We start from the raw sequence: 20,207 nt of genomic DNA, 5'->3' as shown, positions 1-20,207 counted from the left end.
TGTGCCTGTGTGGTATGGTAAAATATAATTGCATATGCAGGTATAAGACTTCCGGTTACTCCGGTAGCCTCACCAGCACTTGGTATTGTTAGCAGGGTTTATTTACCTATTCTATCTACTGTGTAGTAGTATCTCATTGTAGTTTTAACTTTCACTTCCCTAATGACTAATAATATTGAACATCTTTTTGTATCTTTATTTGCCAAGAGTAATGTATTCAAAATTCAAGTTGAATCATGTCACTCCCCATCTTAGAACCTAATGGCTTCCCAGGGTACAAGAGGGCTTTGGCTGCCTCCATTTTGACCTCAAACTTTGTTGAGTTCTTCATTCCAGCTAGTCTCTGGGCTCCTGCAGAAGACCCTGAGGGCAAACCATCTCTTGATGGAAACCAAAACTACCCCTCAAGCAGAAAGGACTGTCCTGAGCCAGCAAAACCCCACCCACAATTGCCTGCAAGACAATGATCCATTTAACCTCCACCTACCTGCCCATACCCACCCACCTTTGCCCAGCATTTTCCTTGTATAAACCTAGGGGTATTTTCAGCACTTTGGAGACAGTCTTTGAGATGCTAATTAATTTCCCCAGTGTTGGTCTCCCTGAAATAAATTCCTTTCTTGTTTCACCACCACTTGTTTCTCTGCCTTTGGATTTTGTCAGCCAAGAGTGGCTGAACCCTTTCTGTCTCTGAGCTCCCCAGGCATGGGGTGGCCATGATAAATTTTCTCCAAGCCCTGATCTCTTTGCTTCCAAAGCTTCAAGGTCAGAGAGAGACAAGATAGGATAGAAAGAGAAAACAGCAATGACTTAACAATCAACTGTATTGAGATTAGGCATACAAAGAAAGACTACTGGGCAGCCTGGGTGGCTCAGTGGTTTAGCGCCTGCGTTCAGCCTAGGGCATGATCCTGGAGTCCTGGTGTCGAGTCCCACATCGGGCTCCTTGCATGGAGCCTGCTTCTCCCTCTGCCTGTGTCTCTGCCTCTCTCTCTGTGTGTCTCTCATGAATGAATAAATAAAATTAAAAAAATAAAATAAAAAAGCTCAGAGTTTTAAAAAGTCTACTGGAGGATTGAGTGATCTTTTGCTATCTCTTTTTAGAGGAGCCCTTGTGATATCTGTCACTTGTTTCCTAAAGAGAAACAGAAGCAGCAGGTCCTGCTGGAGGGCAATCTCTGAGCAAGGATCATCCATCCCAACTGCCCCCTTCCTGGTTCTGGGCTCCACCTACTGTGCAACCAGTTTTTCCAACAGCTAGGATAATCCTGCACCGAATCCAAGTCTAAATCCTCTGGCCATTGGTTCTACAACAACCCTAAGAACCCCCTTGCAGATACTCTAGGAAGATAGATTCTACAGAATAGTTAGAGCTAGAGTTTTGAAGGCAGACTCAAATTCAATCTCAGCTCTGCCTTTTATTACCTGTGTGACCTTGGCCAAGTTACTTAATGAAGCTGAAGCTGTCATTCTGTCTAGTGGAGAGAGGAAAAGCTATTACAGAATTAGATTATATCTTTAGCACACTGTTAAGCATTTAACAAATGCTAAATAAATGGTAGATGTTTTTCTAACTTCGACTAATACTCAAACACATAGAAGCAAAGCTTTACAAGCTTTTTCCTTGGGGAACAGTTACTACTAGAAGTATGAAATTTCTTCTGGTGTTTATTTATTTATTTTCTTTCTAAGATTATTTATTTGAGAGAAAGAAAGCGAGAGGGAAGAGAGCACAAGCAGGGTAAGGGTCAGAGAAGCAGACTCCCCACTGAGCAGGGAACCTTATGTGGGGCTTGATCCTAGGACTCCAGGATCATGACCTGAGCAGAAGGCAGACGCTCAACCACTGAGCCACTCAAGCATCCTGAGCATATGACTTGATCTCACGTTGGGCATGGAGCTTACTTTAAAAAGAGAAAGAAAAGAAAGAAAAGAAAGAAAGGAAGAAAAGAAAAGAAAAGAAAAGAAAAGAAAAGAAAAGAAAGAAAAGAAAAGAAAAGAAAAGAAAAGAAAAGAAAAGAAAAGAAAAGAAAGGAAGGAAGGAAGGAAGAAAAGAAAGAAAGAAAAGAAAGAAAGAAAGAAAGAAAGAAAGAAAGAAAGAAAGAAAGAAAGAAAGAAAAGAAAGAAAGAGGGATCCCTGGGTGGCGCGGCGGTTTAGCGTCTGCCTTTGGCCCAGGGCGCGATCCTGGACACCCAGGATCGAATCCCACGTCGGGCTCCTGGTGCATGGAGCCTGCTTCTCCCTCTGCCCCTCTCTCTCTCTCTGTCTCTCTCTGTGTGACTATCATAAATAAAAAAAAAAAACAAATAAAAAAAAAAGAAAGAAAGAAAGAAAGAAAGAAAGAAAGAAAGAAAGAAAGAAAGAAAGAAAGAAAAGAGAAAGCAGAAACCACGCTCTTTATTCTCCTGTCCTGGGAAATGTTAGAGTCTTGCACCCATCCTTCCCTCCCATCAGCACCGTCCAGACAGCTCCAGACACAGAGAAGCGCATTCTTATCTCTTCGTTGTAAACTGTCTACAGGGATCAGGCTAAGGACAGTATGAGACCATTCGAGCAGCTGCTTGTTCTCGGACACCACCATTACCGAGCCAGGAGTCTGGAACCATCAGACTGGGTAGTGAGGCAAAAGGGCATCTTGCCATTTGTGAGAGAGGGAGGGACCTTCAGGAGATACGTGCACTTCAGAGAGGCGTACCTGTTGCCCACCGTCAGGTTATGGTGGAGCCGAGGCCCCTGAGTATCACACCGGTCTGTGGTGGTGTTCCCTGAGCACAACATCCTGCTGGGTGACCGGCTTCCCGCCACAGAGCGGGTCCCCGCCCTCCTACGGCCTCAGGTAGATGGGGAAGCTCAGCCAATCAAAAGGTCTCTGGGGCAAAGAAGGCGGGACGAGGAGGAAAAGTTTAGGACAGGAGCGCCCTCCAATCCTGCGCCTCGCTGCCTGAGCAACGGCCACTAGCGCCCCCTCGCAGACGCAGCGGACAGCGAGCCAATCCGTGCGGAGGGAAGGCAGATTGGAGCCAATTGAAACTGAGAAGGTGGGAAGGGGCGGAGTCCGCCGGTGGTGGTTCGCTGGTGGGTGAGGGATCTGCTTTCTCTGCTAGTTTCCACCCTAGGACTTCTTAGCCCCTGGAATGCGAGAGAGAGAGGCTCAGGGGAGTTCCTGTTGTAGGGCATAGAGGTACCTTCCGGCAAGGCCTGGAAGCAAAAGAGATTCCTAGTTGGAGGAGCTGTTGGAAGCCACCGGGTGGGCATCGAGGAAGCGGAGGCTGGCTAGGGGCGGGACTTCCGGGGCGTGGTCTTGCGCGTGGGGGCGGGGCCAGCTGGTGAGGTTGGGCCGGTGGGCGGAGCTACAGGGAGACCACTGGGTGTGACCTAGGAGAAGGAAGGGTAGTCATTTAAGCGGGCGTTTTGAGGTCAGGAAGGCGTTGCCATTGGTTTTGGGGTGGCAGGTGATAGCACAGGACTGAGGGGAAGGTTGCTGGGGAGGTTACCTGCCCTAACCTACTGTCCTCTCTTCCCAGGGAGCCACTGGTGGGGACCTTTCTAGGGTCCTGTTCCCTCCGTGGGGTGCTATGGAGTTCCCAGACCACAGCCAGCAGCTGCTGCAGAGCCTGCGAGAGCAGCGATCCCAGGGTTTCCTTTGTGACTGCACCGTAATGGTGGGTAGCACCCAGTTCCTGGCCCATCGGGCCGTGCTCGCTTCCTGCAGCCCTTTCTTCCAGCTTTTCTACAAAGAGCGGGAACTGGACAAGAGGGATCTGGTGTGCATCCACAATGAGATTGTCACGGCCCCAGCCTTTGGTCTGCTTCTGGACTTTATGTATGCTGGCCAGCTGGTTCTGAGGGGGGACACCCCTGTGGAAGATGTGCTGGCAGCTGCCAGCTACTTGCACATGAATGACATCGTTAAAGTGTGTAAGCGGCGGCTGCAAGCCCGGGCCCTGGCAGAGGCAGACAGTACCAAGAAGGAGGAGGAAACAAACTCACAGCCCCCTAGTTTGGAGTTTTTGTCCACTTCCCGCGGCCCCCAGCCTTCGTTGGCATCTGCTGAGACATCAGGCCACTGGGGCAAAGGGGAATGGAAAAGCCCTCCAGCTCCCTCACCAACTGTCTGTCCTCCAGATGAGCCACCAGTGCCCGGTGGGGCTGACACTACGCAGCCTGGCGTGGAGGTTGACTCACCACATCTACAGGCACCTCCTCCACCAGTAGCTGATGTCTCTCTTGCCAGCCCCAGTAGCTCCACGGAGACCATCTCTGCAAACTACTTCTCTTCTAGCCTGCCAGCAGTTTCAGTGGAGCCACTGGCCCCCCTTGATGTGGGTACTGAGAGTCTGAGGATGGTAGAACCGAGGGGTGCTGGAGGACCATTGCCAGGCTTCTATCCTCCAGCTGCAGCAGCAGCCCCAGTCCCAGCCCCAGCCCCAGCCCCAGCGGAAGCTGAGCTGGTCCAGGTGAAAGTAGAAGCTATTGTGATTTCTGATGAGGAGCCCGATGTGTCAGAGGAGCAGCCTCAGGGTGTCGAGGGACTATTCCCAGCCGGAGGAGCAGTGTATGGCGGACAGCCCCCTCAGCCAGAGACTTTCGAGGAGCCAAGAGCAGTGGGACTGGAAGAGGTGGGGCCAAGTGATCATTTCCTGCCCCCAGATCCTCACCTCCCCTACCACTTGCTGCCAGGTCCAGGGCAGTACCATCGAGGACTGGTGACATCGCCCCTGCCTGCTCCCCCAGCCCTGCATGAGCCACTTTACCTGCCTTCTGAATATGAAGCAACTCCAGGAAGTTTTGGGGTTTTTACTGAGGATGTGCCCACTTGCAAGACATGTGGGAAGACCTTCTCATGTTCTTACACACTAAGGCGACATGCCACAGTGCACACTCGCGAACGACCGTACGAGTGCCGCTACTGCCTGCGCAGCTACACACAGTCAGGGGACCTATATCGTCACATCCGCAAGGCTCACAATGAGGACCTGGCCAAACGCAGCAAACCAGATCCAGAGGCTGGCCCCCTTCTAGGTGTGCAGCCCCTGCATAGCTCCCCTACAGCAGACAAACAGAACAACAGCGCTGGAGGGCCACCCAAAGATTTTGTACTTGGCCCCAAAAACTGACATCTGCAGGAGCATCATAAGCTGACGCTAGAGCTGCTCTTGCCTCATCAGGGGGCAGCGTAGGTTAGAAGCCTCTCATTTCCCCTGCTGGGGGCGCAGAATGAACATCCTGCCCTGGCTGAAGATTCACCCCGTTTTTGCTTTACACAGCCAGACAGCAGGACTCTTGGCGCAGTGCATCTCAGTCCGCTCCTCTCTACGGGCACTGGGAATTTTTCTGAGGTGTAATCACTTCTCACTCTGCCTTCTGGGCCATAAAGCTAGCAGTGAAAATATCTCTTTGAACTGGTGTTGGTTGGTTTATTCCACAAACCTGCATGCCTCCTGATTCTTTCATACCTCTCCTGCAGACCTTTTAGGAATCTGACATCTGTACGGGGGTGGGATTCCGGTCAGGTTGCTGATGAGGGAAAAAGAAACAGGCAGAGGGCATGTGGACTTGGCTTAGGAGAAGGGTACTAATTAAGGAATCGTACCCAGTGATGGTTTATTGTTGCAGTTGAGCTCCTATGCCTTGGGCTATGCTGAGGACTCCATAAAAATACTCAATTCTCAACAACTTTATAAGGCATTAGCACCCCCTCCCCTTTTCTTCTTTCACAGGCAAGGAAACCTAAGACTCAGAAATCAACATGTTCAAGGTCAGAGGGTGAGTTAAGGGACAAGCCTGAATCTGAGTCATGGCTTCAAGCATCATGCCCACTGTGCTGAGTTAGAACATTATTGAAGAGTGTTTGGCTTTGCTTTGCTCCCTTACCCCTTTACCTCTACTTCCAATGTAGAAAGTCTTTGGCTCACTGTTTCAACAACAGATACTGACTGTATCAATGACTGGAAATGTTTGCCTATGTGTCCTAATATGAATTGAGGTCTCTGAAGACAAGGAACCAAAAGGCAGAAAACACAAAGCTCAGTTGTGGGGGAGGGAGAGGGCCCGTGGTATGGAAAAGATGAGTGCTTGGGCAAAATGAAAGCAAGGGACTCCAGATGAGGGAATCTTATCATCATTCCTCTGGTTCACCTCCCTAACCTAGAAAGCATGAGGATGGCATAGAGAAGTCCAACTACTCTACTGAGGTCATACAGGTGGTTACTGGCAGTAGAGACATTAGAGAGATGAGAGTCTGAGGTGTTGATGTAGGCTCTGGGAGCTCTGGGAAGGTCAGAGAAAGGCCTGCCCTTCTGTTCTCTGTGTAAACAGTGGTGCCATAGGGGGAGAGAGCTCCTGAAAAACACTTCTCTATTTTGCACACAGAGTGCAAAAAATGCAGGAAGGAAAATCCAGGAAAAGATGAAAGTGAGTAAATTTTCTGAATTTCTTTTCCCTCTTTGGATTTGCCTGTCCCATTCAGCCCTGTGAGCTCTGGCCAGCAAGCTTCTGTTTCTGAGTTCGGGGAAGGAGGGCCAAACATCAGAGGTTTGGCCAAAGGAAGCTCCTTATCTGGGGCATCGAGGGAAGCAAACCGTTGATGCTTCCCATTTTCATGGCTGAATAAATTCTATGCCTTTCACTTTCCTTGTGTTGGAATAACCTTTCAGTTTGTCTTTCAAATGGCTAATTTTATTTCTGTGAATACATTCCTACTTTAACTCCTTGGCATCAGTAACAAGGCAAGATACATGTATATACAATAAGTTATTCCAGCACCTTTTCCAGTCTTTCCTAAATATCAAAATGCCTGAAAACAATCAGTTGCCTTTAAAAGAGTAAATTTTGTGGTATGTGAATTATTTAAGATTTTATTTGAAATGAGAAAGATCAAGATAAAGAGAGCCCCTGGGATCATGACCAGAGCTGAAAGCAGATGCTTAACCAACTAAGTCACCCAGGCGTCCCAGTATGTGAATTATATAAAAATTATATATATGGAGAAAGAGAGAAAAAAACAAATCAGCTGCCTCAGAACATCAATTCCTTTTTTTTTTTTTTTTTTTTTTAAGATTTTATTTATTTATTCATGAGAGACACAGAGAGAGAGGCAGAGACACGGGCAGAGGGAGAAGCAGCATCCTCGCAAGGAGCCCAATGCCGGACTTGATCCCGCCACCAGGATGACACCCTGAGCCACCCAGGCATCCTAGAACATCAATTCCTAAAAGCAAGGCATAATAGTTGTGTCTATATGTGTATACAATGTACATAATTTCTCTAGTCAGTCTGGAAAACACAGTAACCATTGTCTTGGCCATGTGTCATTCCTAACTAAAGATCTTTTGCTTGGTGAGATTCTCCTCCAGAGCAAGCATTTGCTTTTGGTTCCCAGCATGAAATGCAGTTTTCACTGGAGGTGGCAATTAGGAATCTGCAAGATGTTTAAAGCAGCACAGCAGTCAACACAAAAGGCCACAGTTGTCTCACATTATCTGCTGGACGCCAGGAACAGTTTCTGCCAGCCTGTAGAGGTATAGAGAATTTTCTCATTTCTGCTGCTTTCAGTCTCATCCATGGATTCAAGGAATCACAGGTGAGCTCATCTAATCTCTATGCCAACATTGGGTCCTCCTTTTTTTTTTTTTTTTTTTTAAGATTTTATTTATTTATGCATGAGACACAGAGACAGGCAGAGACAGAGGCAGAGGGAGAAGCAGGTTCCATGCTGGGAGCCCGAAGTGGGCCTCTATCCTGGGTCTCCAGGATCACGCCCTGGGGTGAAGGCGGCGCTAAACCGCTGCGCCACCGGGGCTGCCCTGGATCCTCCTTTTGTCAGTAAAACCACTACTTGAAAAAGAATTTGGGGCGCCTAGCTGGCTCAGTCGGTAGAGCATGCAACCCTTGATATCAGGGTCATGAGTTTGAGCCCCATGTTGGGTGGAGAGATTACTTAAATAATCTTAAAAAATAATAATAAAAGAAAAATAACTCATTATCCCCAAAGGAAACCTAGTCTATTGTTGGATAGTCCTAATTGTTGGATAATGTTGCCTTCTACTGAGCCAAAATCAGCCTCCTTTTATGAGAGTATGGGTCAGGCTCCAGCCTATTAAGAGTTTCACCCTGAGATACTGTTTTTGAGCTATAAGCTGATTTAGTTTTCAGACAAACACCTTCTGCTCTCCAGCTTTAGAGATACGATTCTTTGTTTTGTTTTTAAGATTTAAAAATTTTTTAAAGATTTTATTTATTTATTCATGAAAGACACACGGAGAGAGAGGCAGAGACACAGGCAGAGGGAGAAGCAGGCTCCCTGCAAGGAGCCCGATGTGGGACTCGATCCTGGATCCTGGGATCATGCTCTGAGCCAAAGGCAGACGCTCAACCACTGAGCCACTCAGGCACCCCAAGATTTAAATTTTTTTTAAGATTTATTTATTTATTTATGATAGACATATATATAGAGAGAGGGGCAGAGACAGGAGGAGGGAATAGAGAATTTTCTCATTTCTGCTGCTTTCAGTCTCATCCATGGATTCAAGGAATCACAGGTGAGCTCATATAATCTCTATGCCAACATTGGATCCTCCTTTTTTTTTTTTTTTAAAGATTTTATTTATTTATGCCTGAGACACAGAGACAGGCAGAGACAGAGGCAGAGGGAGAAGCAGGTTCCATGGCGGGAGCCTGACGTGGGACTTGATCCCAGGACTCCAGGATCGCGCCCTGGGCCAAAGGCAGGCGCTAAACCGCTGAGCCACCCAGGGATCCCCAATTTAAATTTTTTAAAAAGTAATCTCTACACCCAATGTGGGGTTGGAACTTACAACCCTAAGATAAAGAGCTGCACACTGTAACTACTGAGCCAGCCAAGTGCCCCTAGAAATGTAATTCTAATTTAGGATTTCAATTCTTTTTCTTTTTTGGGGGAGGGTGGATTTCAATTCTTTTCTTAACTGGCAGTTTTGTAAATGTATGCCTTCACTTGCTGCCTATTGATTGCCTCTTCTATCACCAGACATTTGGCCAAACTTAGCTTCACAAAAGTCACCATTTCAGTCATTTGGATTGGATTTTATTTATTTATTTATTTTTTTATTTTTTTTTAATTTTTATTTATTTATGATAGTCACACACACAGAGAGAGAGAGAGAGGCAGAGACATACGCAGAGGGAGAAGCAGGCTCCATGCACCGGGAGCCCGACGTGGGATTCGATCCCGGGTCTCCAGGATCGCGCCCTGGGCCAAAGGCAGGCGCCAAACCGCTGCGCCAAACCGCTGCGCCACCCAGGGATCCCTATTTTTTTTTTTTTTTTTTATTTATGATAGGCACACAGTGAGAGAGAGAGAGGCAGAGACACAGGCAGAGGGAGAAGCAGGCTCCATGCACCGGGAGCCCGATGTGGGATTCGATCCCGGGTCTCCAGGATCACGCCCTGGGCCAAAGACAGGCGCCAAACCGCTGCGCCACCCAGGGATCCCCCTATTTTTGTTTTAAGAGAGGGAAGAGCACATGAGTGTACAAGGTGGGGGATGGAGGATGGGCGGGGGTGGGGACGAGAGAGAGAGAGAGAGAGAGAGAGAGAGAGAGAGAATGAATCTAAAGCAGGCTCCACACCAGCAGAGTCCAATGCAGACTTCCATTTCATGACCCTGAGATCATGACCTGAGCCAATATCAAGAGTCAGATGCTTAACCAACTGAGCCACCCAGGGACCCCTGAATTTTTATTTTAATTTAACCAAAGCCAGTGTTTCCAAAGATCATTTACCTGGGCATATACTATTTGTATTGTGAAATATATTTACTTTTATAGTTGGGTCTTTTTCTTTGCAAATGATATGAAGTGTTCCCAAGTCCCTTCCCCAATGATCAGTAAGCAATTTTGATATGTGCCTCTATAAGAACTCTTGAAAAAAAACAAAAAAAAGACCAAGTACCATTATCATACTCAACAAAACTGACAAAAATTCTTTTTTCCCCAGACAATAATTCTTGTTCAAATGTCTGTATCATATTTTATTTATTTTTAAGATTTTATTCATTTATTCATGAGAGACATACAGAGAGAGGGAGGCAGGGACACAGGCAGAGGGAGAAGCAGGCTCCATGCAGGGAGCCCGACATGGGACTCGATCCTGGGTCTTCAGGATCAGGCCCTGGGCCAAAGGTGGCGCTAAACCATTGAGCCACCTGGGCTGCCCTCTAAAATGTTTTTAAATACCAGTTTTATTTTTCCTTATTGACGCAGAAGATAGCTTAGTGTAACATCAAGTCTGGTGGTGGGGGGTGGGGGGTGGGGGGAGAAGATCAGAAACCAAAACTTGACCAAAGCAAACATGCAACCATGACATAATTTTGTCAACAATCTAGGTCTAGAAATTTAAGCAGCTTGGGAAAGGAATGAAATATTCTATTTTTGTTAGTTCTGTCCTTGGAATTACAAGATTTTTGGAAGAAAACCTTTTTGTTGTAAGTTCTATTATTTAGGGATATGAGGGGACACAAAGAGGAGCCTGGCTGTTTGGGAGAGAGAAGGGGCTCACCGTTTAAGGGAGAACTCATGCATACTTGGCAAGACTAAGGGTTTTGGATTTTTTTGTTGTTCTTCTGAAATCTGTCCTTATGTGATAGCTAATAACACATATTTACTACCTCCACTCATAAAGGTAGAGGCAGTACTACCTGGTCTCATCTCCTCTGTAGAACCCATACATTGTGGACATTATTTACAAGTACACAGAATGACAAAGGAGCTCTTGGTTGATGGAGCCCCCTACTGAGACATAACTGTACCAGGTCTGCAGCCTGCACCGATAAAGCTTCCAGAAAGTTCCATGGGGTGCTTATGCATAAGGGAAGGATAACCCTTCCTATTTCCCTCCTCTGTAAGGAACTGAGCTCTTACAAAATATAAGGTGACAAATGAAAAACAGATTTATGTCTTTATCCTCTCTTTCGTGGTATTGTTTCAAGAAGACACAGCAATCTGTTTTTCCTTTTTTTTTTTTTTTTTAGAAAAATGAGCATACAGATATGCACGTATTAAAAATTAAAATGTTTGTTTGGGTTTTTTATTTTTTTGGCATCAGAGCTGAAGAATTATTAAATACTTAAGTGCTTGACTCAAGGTTTTAAGATAGAAGAATTCAATGAAAAAATAAGTAAGTATACTGTATGAATGCTCTAAGTATGAACACTAGCAGGGACTAGAAATTATCACCAGAAAAAAATAGGAACCAGGTATTTTTGGGGCAGGGGTACAAAGAACTGGAATGTATGTGGAATATTAAGGATAAGGAATTGATTTAGTCAAGGAGGTTAATTTCAAATCTTTCCTTTTAAGTCATATGGGTCCAATTTATAATCATCTATTTCACAAAAAATATATTTCCAAGTTTGTGACTTGTGTGACTTTGGCTTTGGGCATGAGGAAACAAAGAAAAAACTTTTATCATTCTTTCATCCTTTACTAACCTTCTTGTACTGTATATGGATACATGTAAAAATATCTATCATTAAAATCTATGTCATAGAGGATTAACTGCATTTATAGCTGATTTTATTTCTCAAGGCAAATATCCCCAAGAATATCATGTATGGAAAGCTATACAAATACATAGATTGACTTCACCACCACCAAAAAAAAGACTGTGTAAGTCCCAAAGAATTTGTGCAGAGCTAGAAACAAAACAGAAATCCACCCGCGTCAGAGGTATGGGGTTAATTTCTCTTGCGGAGGCTTCCCTCAATTGGTCTTTAACTTTCAAGTTCAAGTGGAGGAGCATCATTCTTCTTTGTTAACCAAACATGCCCAGGTAGAGCTGCCTCTCTTTCTGATGGTAGCTACTGAGTTCCGACTGTGTTAGCTGGAGGTACCGCCGGACATTGGCATCTTAGAATAGGGCAAAGAAGGCAATTAGAGACAATTAGAACATAATCACAGCTTGGGGCAGGAAAGAATTGTTCACAGGATCCTTTTTTTTTTTTTTTAACAATCATTTTATACTTTTATAGAGTCAGATCCTTTTTTAGTCATGGCTAAAATTAAAAAAAAAAAAAAGAGTCTTTTTTTTTTTTTAAAGAGTCTTTTAAAATGTTCAAAGCAGGGATCCCTGGGTGGCTCAGCGGTTTAGAGCCTGCCATTGGCCCAGGGTGTGATCCTGGAGTCCCGGGATCGAGTCCCGCGTCAGGCTCCCTGCATTGAGCCTGCTTCTCCCTCTGCCTGTGTCTCTGCCTCTCTCTGTGTCTCTCATGAATAAATAAATAAAATCTTAAAAAAAAAAATGTTCAAAGCAAACATATTGATTAAAAATACTTAGGGAAAATACCAAGTTACTGTTACTGGCTTCTGCAAGCTAGCATTTTTACCCCCACTTTAGGGATGTGGTTATTTTACAAAAATAGGTCAGAGATAATCCCAAGTGACATCCGGAATAAATGATATAAACCAGCACTATTATTTCAAATCAAGATTTCAGTCTTTCAAAGAAATTACTAGAGAAAGTAGGTTTGAGGAGGACCAGATTTCTGAATCTAAAAAGAATCATTTGAGTTTATTTAATATCATGCTAGAACAAAATTTTTTGGTGGGGGGAGGTGTGTGTGTATGTGTGTGTAAGTATGAGAATAAACCTATTCTCTGGGAGAATACATTTGTTCAGATCTACAAAATATGCAGAGTATTTTTTACTCTCCAGAGCCCAGGAATCTTCCTGTGAACAAACATAAACGTGGGTATAAGACTTAAGCTGGAAAAAAAAGAAAGGAAAAAAAGACTTCAGCTGCTATTTTAGCTCTTCTATTTTTCTTTTTTTTTTAAGATTTTAATTATTTATTCATGAGAGACACAGAGAGAGAAAGAGGCAGAGACACAGACAGAGGGAGAAGCAGACTCCATGCAGGGAGCCCAAGTGGGACTTGATACCGGGACTCCAGGATCATGCCCTGAGCTGAAGGCAGGCACTTTAACCACTGAGCTACCCAGGTGTCCCTATTTTAGCCCTTCTTTGATGAGGCTTCTTCTCTACCTTTAGTTGTGGAGTTTGTTCTGCCAGTCTTCACTTCAGGTTGATTTCTGAAGGGGTATTGAGGATGCTTTGGTAAGTTACCTAGTTGCATTTGTGGGACAAGGTGAGCCTAGGGTCCCCCTACTCCACTGCCAACTCCTCACCCTCCCCTGCATACTTCTGTTGCTAAAAATCTTTCTCAGATCTCAATATATCATAACTATTCTTTGCAATAGTAAATCTCATTCATTAATACTAGTGTGTGTGTGTTTTTTTTTTTCTTTAGAAATCTCTGTACAGGGAGAAAAATCTCTGTACAATCAGGACTGGCTGGTTGTTAATTTCATAATGAAAGAGAATTTGAAGAAATAGTTGTTGTCACAACTAGAGAGAGTCTAAAGATACTATACCTGGCTAGCAGTTCATTTTTGTAATGAACTTACTTGAAAGTAAGAAATATGGACAAATGCCTCATGTTTTAGGTCTTTATTAATTCACAGGGGCTTGCCCACTCATTTATTCTATTACTATTATTATTAAGATTTTATTTATTTTTAAATATTTATTTATTTATTTATTTATAAGAGAGAGAGATCGAGAGAGAGAGAGAGCGGCAGAGACACAGGCAGAGAGGGAGAAGCAGGCTCCATGCAGGGAGCCTGACGTGGGACTCGATCCCAGGTCTCCAGGATCACGCCCCGGGCTGAAGGCGGTGCTAAACCGCTGAGCCACCGGGGTGCCCAAGATTTTATTTTTAAGTAATCTCTACACCCAACATGGGGCTTGAACTTACAACCCTAAGATCAAGAGTCACACATTCTACCGACTGAGGCAGCCAGGTGCCCCCTACCCCCCATTCATTTAGAGAGTTTTCTAAGCCGGAATGCAAAATGGGAGACAATTTTCAGGGCTGAACACAGGAATGTATCTGTAATCCACTTCACAATATCCTTACCTTGGAAACAAAGTACCAAGTTTAAAATTCTGTCTCAGTAGACTTGCCCTTTTTCTAGGTCATACCTGGGCTCAGTTGAGCTAAAGGATAAAACGATAGCTAAAGTAAAGGCCAGACCCAGTGTGGGAGCTGACCAAAGTGAGGATCATCAAGTGTATTCATTGGAATCCAGATCCTGTTTCAGTTACAATCTCGGAACCGGAACTTGAAAAACAATGATTTAAAATCTCTTTCACTGGGGGAAGGAGGGGAGATTATACATGCGCCTGTTGAAGCATAAATACTTCTGGAGGGTATACAATGGTGCTTTCCTGTGGAGGCAAGAACATAAGGATAGAAGAAGGCCAGTTTATCAAACACCTCTTTATACTTTTTGAATTTTGAACTATGTGAATGTATTATTATCTATTCACAAACATTCAATAAATTGCAAAAGTAAAATAAAATATTTCCCACCCCCAGACACCACCTGCACAGGACAATTTTGTTCTTAGTACCTCAATCCCCTTCTCTCTTACCTTTTGGCTGCCTGTTGACAGCTGCCTGGAGGTAGTGCTGAGCCTGGTCATAGTCCTGCAGATGAAAGAAGGCCACGCCAGCCCGATACAAGGCCTTCGCATTATTGGGTTGTCGTTCCAGGACTTTCTGACTGTATTCTTTCACTCGTTCGTAGTTTACTGGCTCCATCTGAAGGAGACAGGCTAACAGGCCAAATGAAAGGACGAACAGAAGAGGGAGGAGGGGGTAATTACACTCAGTTCCACTGACCAACTGGAGATAGCACCAGAGTACAATACCAACAATATGCACTCATCTGATTCATTCATCTACATGTCTACCTGGTGTCAGACATTCTTCTAGATACTGGGACTCCCACAGTGAACAGCTTTACATACCTTATAACTGGCTTTAATAACTACTGAATATGGGATGCCTGGGTGGCTCACTGGTTGAGCATCTGCCTTTGGCTCAGGTCATGATCCTGGGGTCCTGGGATCCAGTCTTGCATTGGGCTCCCTGTGGTGAGCCTGCTTTGCCCCCTGCCTGTGTCTCTGCCTCTCTCTCCCTCTGTGTCTCTCATGAATAAATAAATAAAATCTTAAAAAACAAACAAGCAAACTACCGAATGCTTACTATGTGCCTAGCGCTGGGTTAGGTCCAGCTATAAAACTGAGAGGAACATACTTTAAAATTTATTTGAAATGTTTCTTATTTCTTGTCTTGAACCCCCATTTAAGCACAATTATTATTGTACTGCAGCTTTTTAAAAAGATTGTATTTATTTGAAAGAGAGAGAGAGAGAGAGTGAGCACAAGCAAGGAGAGGGGCAAAGGGAGAGGGAGAAGCAGGCTCCCCGCTGAGGAGGGTGCCCAACTTGGAGCTCGATCCCAGGATCCTGGGATCCAAAGGCAGACATTTAATTGACTAAGTCACCCAGGCGCCCCTGTACTATAGCTTTATAAACAACAAGCATTGCCATCAATTGTGTGAACAAAACAAAACAAAAAAAATTGTGTGAACAAGTAGTAAGCACTGTGCTTTGTACTTGACAAAACATTATCTCATTTAATCTTCTCATCCACTATGAATTTGGTGCTACTATCTTGATGTAACGGACAAAGAAATCAAGGTTCGGAGAGATGAAGGAACTTGCTCAAGATCCTACAGCTTCTAGGTGGAATATGAAATTTGAACCAAGGACTCTCTAATTGATTCATCATTCTTTTTTTCTTTAAGATTTTATTTATTCATGAGAAACAGAGAGAGAAAGAGAGAGAGAGAGGTAGAGACACAGGCAGAGGGAGAGCAGGTTCCATGCAGAGAGCCTGACATGGGACTCGATCCCGGGTCTCCAGGATCACGTCGTGGGCCAAAGTCAGCGCTAAACTACTGAGTCACCTGGGCTGCCCTAATTCACCATTCTTTTTTTTTTTTTTTTTTTTTAAAGATTTTATTTATTTATTTATTCATGAAAGACTGAGAGACAGAGAGAGCCAGAAACAAAGGCAGAGGGAGAAGCAGGCTCCATGCACCGGGAGCCCGATGTGGGATTCGATCCCAGGTCTCCAGGATCGCGCCCTGGGCCAAAGGCAGGCGCTAAACCGCTGCGCCACCCAGGGATCCCCTAATTCACCATTCTTGATGATCTACTACTTCACTACTACCTCAGATTATATAAGGGGACTTCGAAATACAAATCTGTTTAGGGGCCAATGCTCAGCCTTTCTATAATTAAGAAGTGAAATGTGTTCCCTATTTCATGACTGTAGGAATTAAACATAGTATTATTTAATCATGGTGTGGAGAAGAAAGGAGAATCAGGGTTTCTGAGGACATTAAAGGGCAGGGGCTTACATCTGTAGCCCTTCTACAACATCCCCACCAAGTGGTCATATGGCTTATACTTAACTGATCCATCATTGTAGCTTCATTAATTATTTGACAACTGGCTATGCAGCACTGACCATATGCTAGGCAGAGCTAGGAACAGCGGGGAAAAGGAACAAGACAGATATCCTGATGAGTAAACACCCCTTGTATCCTAGCCCCCACATAGGAGTACACAATAAACAAATGAATTTTTTAAAGTATTTTGAGGAAAACAACTATGCTGGGATAGTGAATTAAGTCAGAGTGATGCTTGATTACACAAAGCCTCTTGAAGAAAGTGACTTTTGAGGGCACTTGGGTCGCTCAGTGGGTTAAGTGTCTGCCTTGGGCTCAGGTCATGATCCCAAGGTCTTAGGATTGAGCCCCACATCAGGCTCCCTGCTCAGTTCAGCCTCCTTCTGCTCTCCCTCTGCAGCTCCTCATGCTTGTGCTTGCTCACGCACTCTCTCTCTCTCTCTGTCAAATAAATTAAAAAAATCTGTAAAAAAAAAAAAAAAGACTTTTGAACTAAGATCTGAATGCCCAGGGTCATTCAAGGGACAGGCCATTCTAACTGAGAGAGAAGAGATCCTACAAAGCTGGAAGGCAGAAATACATGTGCTTTGCAAATTCAGTGTATGGAGGAGCCAGACCATGTCAGGTCCTGCAGGTAAGAGAGTTTGGGTTTTTTCCTAAGTGTAATGAGATACCACTGGAGGATTTTCAACCGTGACATGATCTCATTTCCTTATCTGTAAAATGGTGATAATCACAAGTACTTGGTAGAATTTTTTTTTATATATTTTATTTATTCATGATAGACACAGAGAGAGAGAGGCAGAGACACAGGCAGAGAGAGAAGCAGGCTCCATGCAGGGAGCCCGACGTGGGACTCGATCCCGGGACTCCATGATTGCGCCCTGGGCCAAAGGCAGGCGCCAAACCGCTGAGCCACCCAGGGATCCCCCTTGGTAGAATTTTTATGAAGATGAGAGATATTGTAAATAAACTGTCCCCCACATTATAGGCACTCAATAAGTGAAGATGGTTAATTGAGTAAATCTTTATGGAGTATCTCCTAAGCACCTCCAAGCAGAGGCTCTACAGATGGCTAAGCCACCTTAGCCTTCAGATCCACCTATAGAGTTAAGACACTCTTTTTTTTTTTTTTTTAAGATACTCTCTTTAAAAGTGAACATTGACTCTCTTTAAAAATGCTCGTGCCTGTGGTACTCACTGTTCCCATTCTCTTCTTTATTCCTCTCACAGTGCTTCACATTATCTATTTTCTATGTTACCTTTGTTAATTGTCCATCTCCTTACTTGAATATATGTTCCACTACAGCAGTACTCTTTATCTGCCTCATTAGACTCCTTTATCCTTAGTATCTAATAAATGTTGAATGAATAAAAGCACAAGTATCTAATAAATGTTGAATGAATTAGCTACTATAATTGCTATTACTGGTACTTGAGTCTAAGCACAGAGCTGGACACACAGTATAACAAAGCTAGATTTTCACCAAATCATAGGTGAAAACAAGTATAGTAAAAAAAATCACTTTTATCTTTTTATTTTTTTAAAGATTTATTTATTTATTCATTTCAGGGAGAGAGGCAGAGACACAGGCAGAGCGGGGGCAGGCTCCATGCAGGGAGCCCGACGTGGGACTCGATTCCAGGTCTCTAGGATCACACCCCGGGCTGCAGGTGGCGCTAAACCGCTGCGCCAGCAGGGCTGCCCCCCAAAAAATCACTTTTAAAATAACCATTGTAGGGATGCCTGGGTGGCTCAGTGGTTGGGCATCTGCCTTCAGCTCGGGGCGTGATCCTGGAGTCCCAGGATCCAGTCCCACATCAGGCTCCCTGCGTGGAGCTTGCTTCTCCCTCTCTATGTCTCTGTGTCTCTCATGAATAAGTAAATAAAATCTTTTTAAAAAGTAAAATAAAATAAAATAAAATATAACCATCGTGAACTATAAAAACTAATCCTAATAATTCCCATGGCCTCGGCTGGGACCATTAGAATGCTTCAATATACTTCAAAATAATTTCATTAGGTCTTTGATTATTTTGCCTGCCACAGAACAGACATAAGAAGTCTCCTTTCTTTTAGCAGATTAATCCTAGTGATACTAACTCTGGCAATCATCTTTATCCAAGGCCGGTATATGGATGATTCTAGTTATCCAAGAGCTGGTTTATAGGAAGGAGGAAAACAAGTAAGAGTTGTCCAAAGCATCTACTAATGACTTACCTGAGCAGCTGAAGCAAATGCCTTCTTTCCTATACTTTACATATGAAAGAAACAAACGCCGTAAATCTAAGTTCAGTGTTTTCCGCAGAGTGCAAAATTCCCTAAACTATCAGTACCACCTGGGAGTTTGTTAGAAATGCAAACGGACCAAAAAAAAAAAAAAAGGAAAAAAAAAAAGAAATGCAAACTGATAGCCCCCCCCCCCCCACACACACACACCCCTCAGACCCACTAAATCGGAATCTCTGGGGATGGGACTCCGTTAACAAACTCTCCAGGTGAACTTTGAGAAGCACGGCCCTATAGCAACTCGCGTAGACCCTTAGAAACTGGAAATACATTTCAATTCACAGCAGAATAATTACAGGACAGCAGAAGAGCATGCCCCTGTGTTTCCCAATGTTCACAAATTTTCACTTGCCTGCCCTGATGCTCCATCTGCCCTTCAGCCCTGTTCTTACCAGCTAGATTGTTGTAGCAGTCTGTCTGGGTAGTGTGCAGTATTTTCTCTTGTTCAGGTGTGAGGGCTGGGCCCTGAGGTCCTATGTTAGGTATCGGGGAGGGCAGACTTGGATCCAGACCTCGCAGCTGAAGCAACGCTCGATGGTACCTGCTTACAGCATCTCGGTACTTCCCTTCTCGGTAACGCTGGTTCCCTTCCTCCTTGTACAGCTGAGCCTCCTGCAGGCGCTTCTCCATACTTCTTTGCTGCCCAGGGATCTTGCGGAATTGGGAAGTGAACGAGCAACTGAAGCTCTGGAGATAGAGCAAAATGACTGATGTAGGCAGCGGGTTTAAGAAGGCAGGAAATTACCCTTCTCCAAGAAGCCCCACAGGGAATGAGTTTTGCTGGTTTCTTGTACAGCCCCTTCCTCCCTTCTTTGCAGTACTTTTCAGTCTCTAGACGTACAAGACTAATCAGGAAGAGTTTGCGGAAATAGTAAAGCCGAGATTAAGTGACTTCTTAAAAAGGAGAGAGCGGGGTGCGCAGACCCTCCCAAAAACCAAAGGCCGGACTGACTGTGGCAGGCGTGGGAAAGCCGGCGGAAACTGCTTCCTCCTTTGTTTTGGACACACCTCCCCTACCCGGAAGTGGAAGGGAATGGGCGGGACAACCTCTAAAGGAGGTCTACGGGGCTGGCCCGCACCCCTCCTCTTTATTTGCATGTATTCAATAAGCACTTGTTTGCGTCTGTGTCAGAAACCGGGAACCGAGCTGAATGCGTAGCGTGCACCCCAACCCCAGGCATAAAGCGACGCAGCCGCAGAGCAGCTCAGTTCCAAAACCACGGAGCCCAGCGGTCAACCCCTCGCCCTCTCCAAACGCCCACGCACGGAAATCCCCTGCTTGGCTTCGATTTAGCGGCGGAAACACCTAGGAGGCCCGAGGGGGGAGTCCCGACAGTTTGGTGTCTAAGGGGAGGCGCGCATTGCGCCACGCCGCCCAATCAAAAGCGGCTTCGGAAAAGTAATCCCAGAACAGAGAGACTCCTGACTCCGGGAAACGGCCTAGGGGTGGTGGAAGGGGAGGAGGGCGGGGGGTGGGGGGGAATGGGTGATGGGCACTGAGGGGGGCACCTGACGGGATGAGCACTGGGGGCTATTCTGTATGTCGGTAAATTGAA

General features: G+C 44.9%; 2 protein-coding genes across 9 annotated transcripts; one reads left to right on the top strand and one right to left on the bottom strand.

The window, feature by feature from the left end:
• The first annotated feature begins 3,014 nt into the window (after window positions 1-3,014).
• On the top strand, window positions 3,015-5,956 carry ZBTB3 (zinc finger and BTB domain containing 3). Of its 7 annotated transcripts, none has more exons than XM_077862037.1 (2): window positions 3,015-3,039; window positions 3,526-5,956. In XM_077862037.1, the coding sequence occupies exon 2, from the start codon at window positions 3,577-3,579 to the stop codon at window positions 5,116-5,118; it is 1,542 nt and encodes a 513-aa protein (XP_077718163.1). In that variant the 5' UTR covers window positions 3,015-3,039; window positions 3,526-3,576; the 3' UTR covers window positions 5,119-5,956. The 7 variants fall into 7 exon arrangements, with proteins under 7 accessions (XP_077718163.1, XP_077718156.1, XP_077718158.1 ...); XM_077862030.1 differs by having other exon boundaries at window positions 3,016-3,076; XM_077862032.1 differs by lacking the exon at window positions 3,015-3,039 and adding an exon at window positions 3,055-3,182.
• A 1,116-nt stretch (window positions 5,957-7,072) lies between these two features.
• On the bottom strand, window positions 7,073-19,674 carry TTC9C (tetratricopeptide repeat domain 9C). Of its 2 annotated transcripts, none has more exons than XM_077862042.1 (3): window positions 19,044-19,674; window positions 14,474-14,656; window positions 7,073-7,513 (listed from the first exon to the last, which is right to left on the bottom strand). In XM_077862042.1, the coding sequence occupies exons 1-3, from the start codon at window positions 19,279-19,281 to the stop codon at window positions 7,479-7,481; spliced, it is 456 nt and encodes a 151-aa protein (XP_077718168.1). In that variant the 5' UTR covers window positions 19,282-19,674; the 3' UTR covers window positions 7,073-7,478. The 2 variants fall into 2 exon arrangements, with proteins under 2 accessions (XP_077718168.1, XP_077718166.1); XM_077862040.1 differs by lacking the exon at window positions 7,073-7,513 and adding an exon at window positions 9,984-11,886 and having other exon boundaries at window positions 19,044-19,661.
• Window positions 19,675-20,207: the final 533 nt, after the last annotated feature.

Source organism: Canis aureus, chromosome 21 (assembly GCF_053574225.1).
Source record: "Canis aureus isolate CA01 chromosome 21, VMU_Caureus_v.1.0, whole genome shotgun sequence".
In the NCBI taxonomy this organism is placed as follows: Eukaryota; Metazoa; Chordata; class Mammalia; order Carnivora; family Canidae; genus Canis; species Canis aureus.
This window is presented reverse-complemented; position numbering and strand designations above follow the sequence as displayed.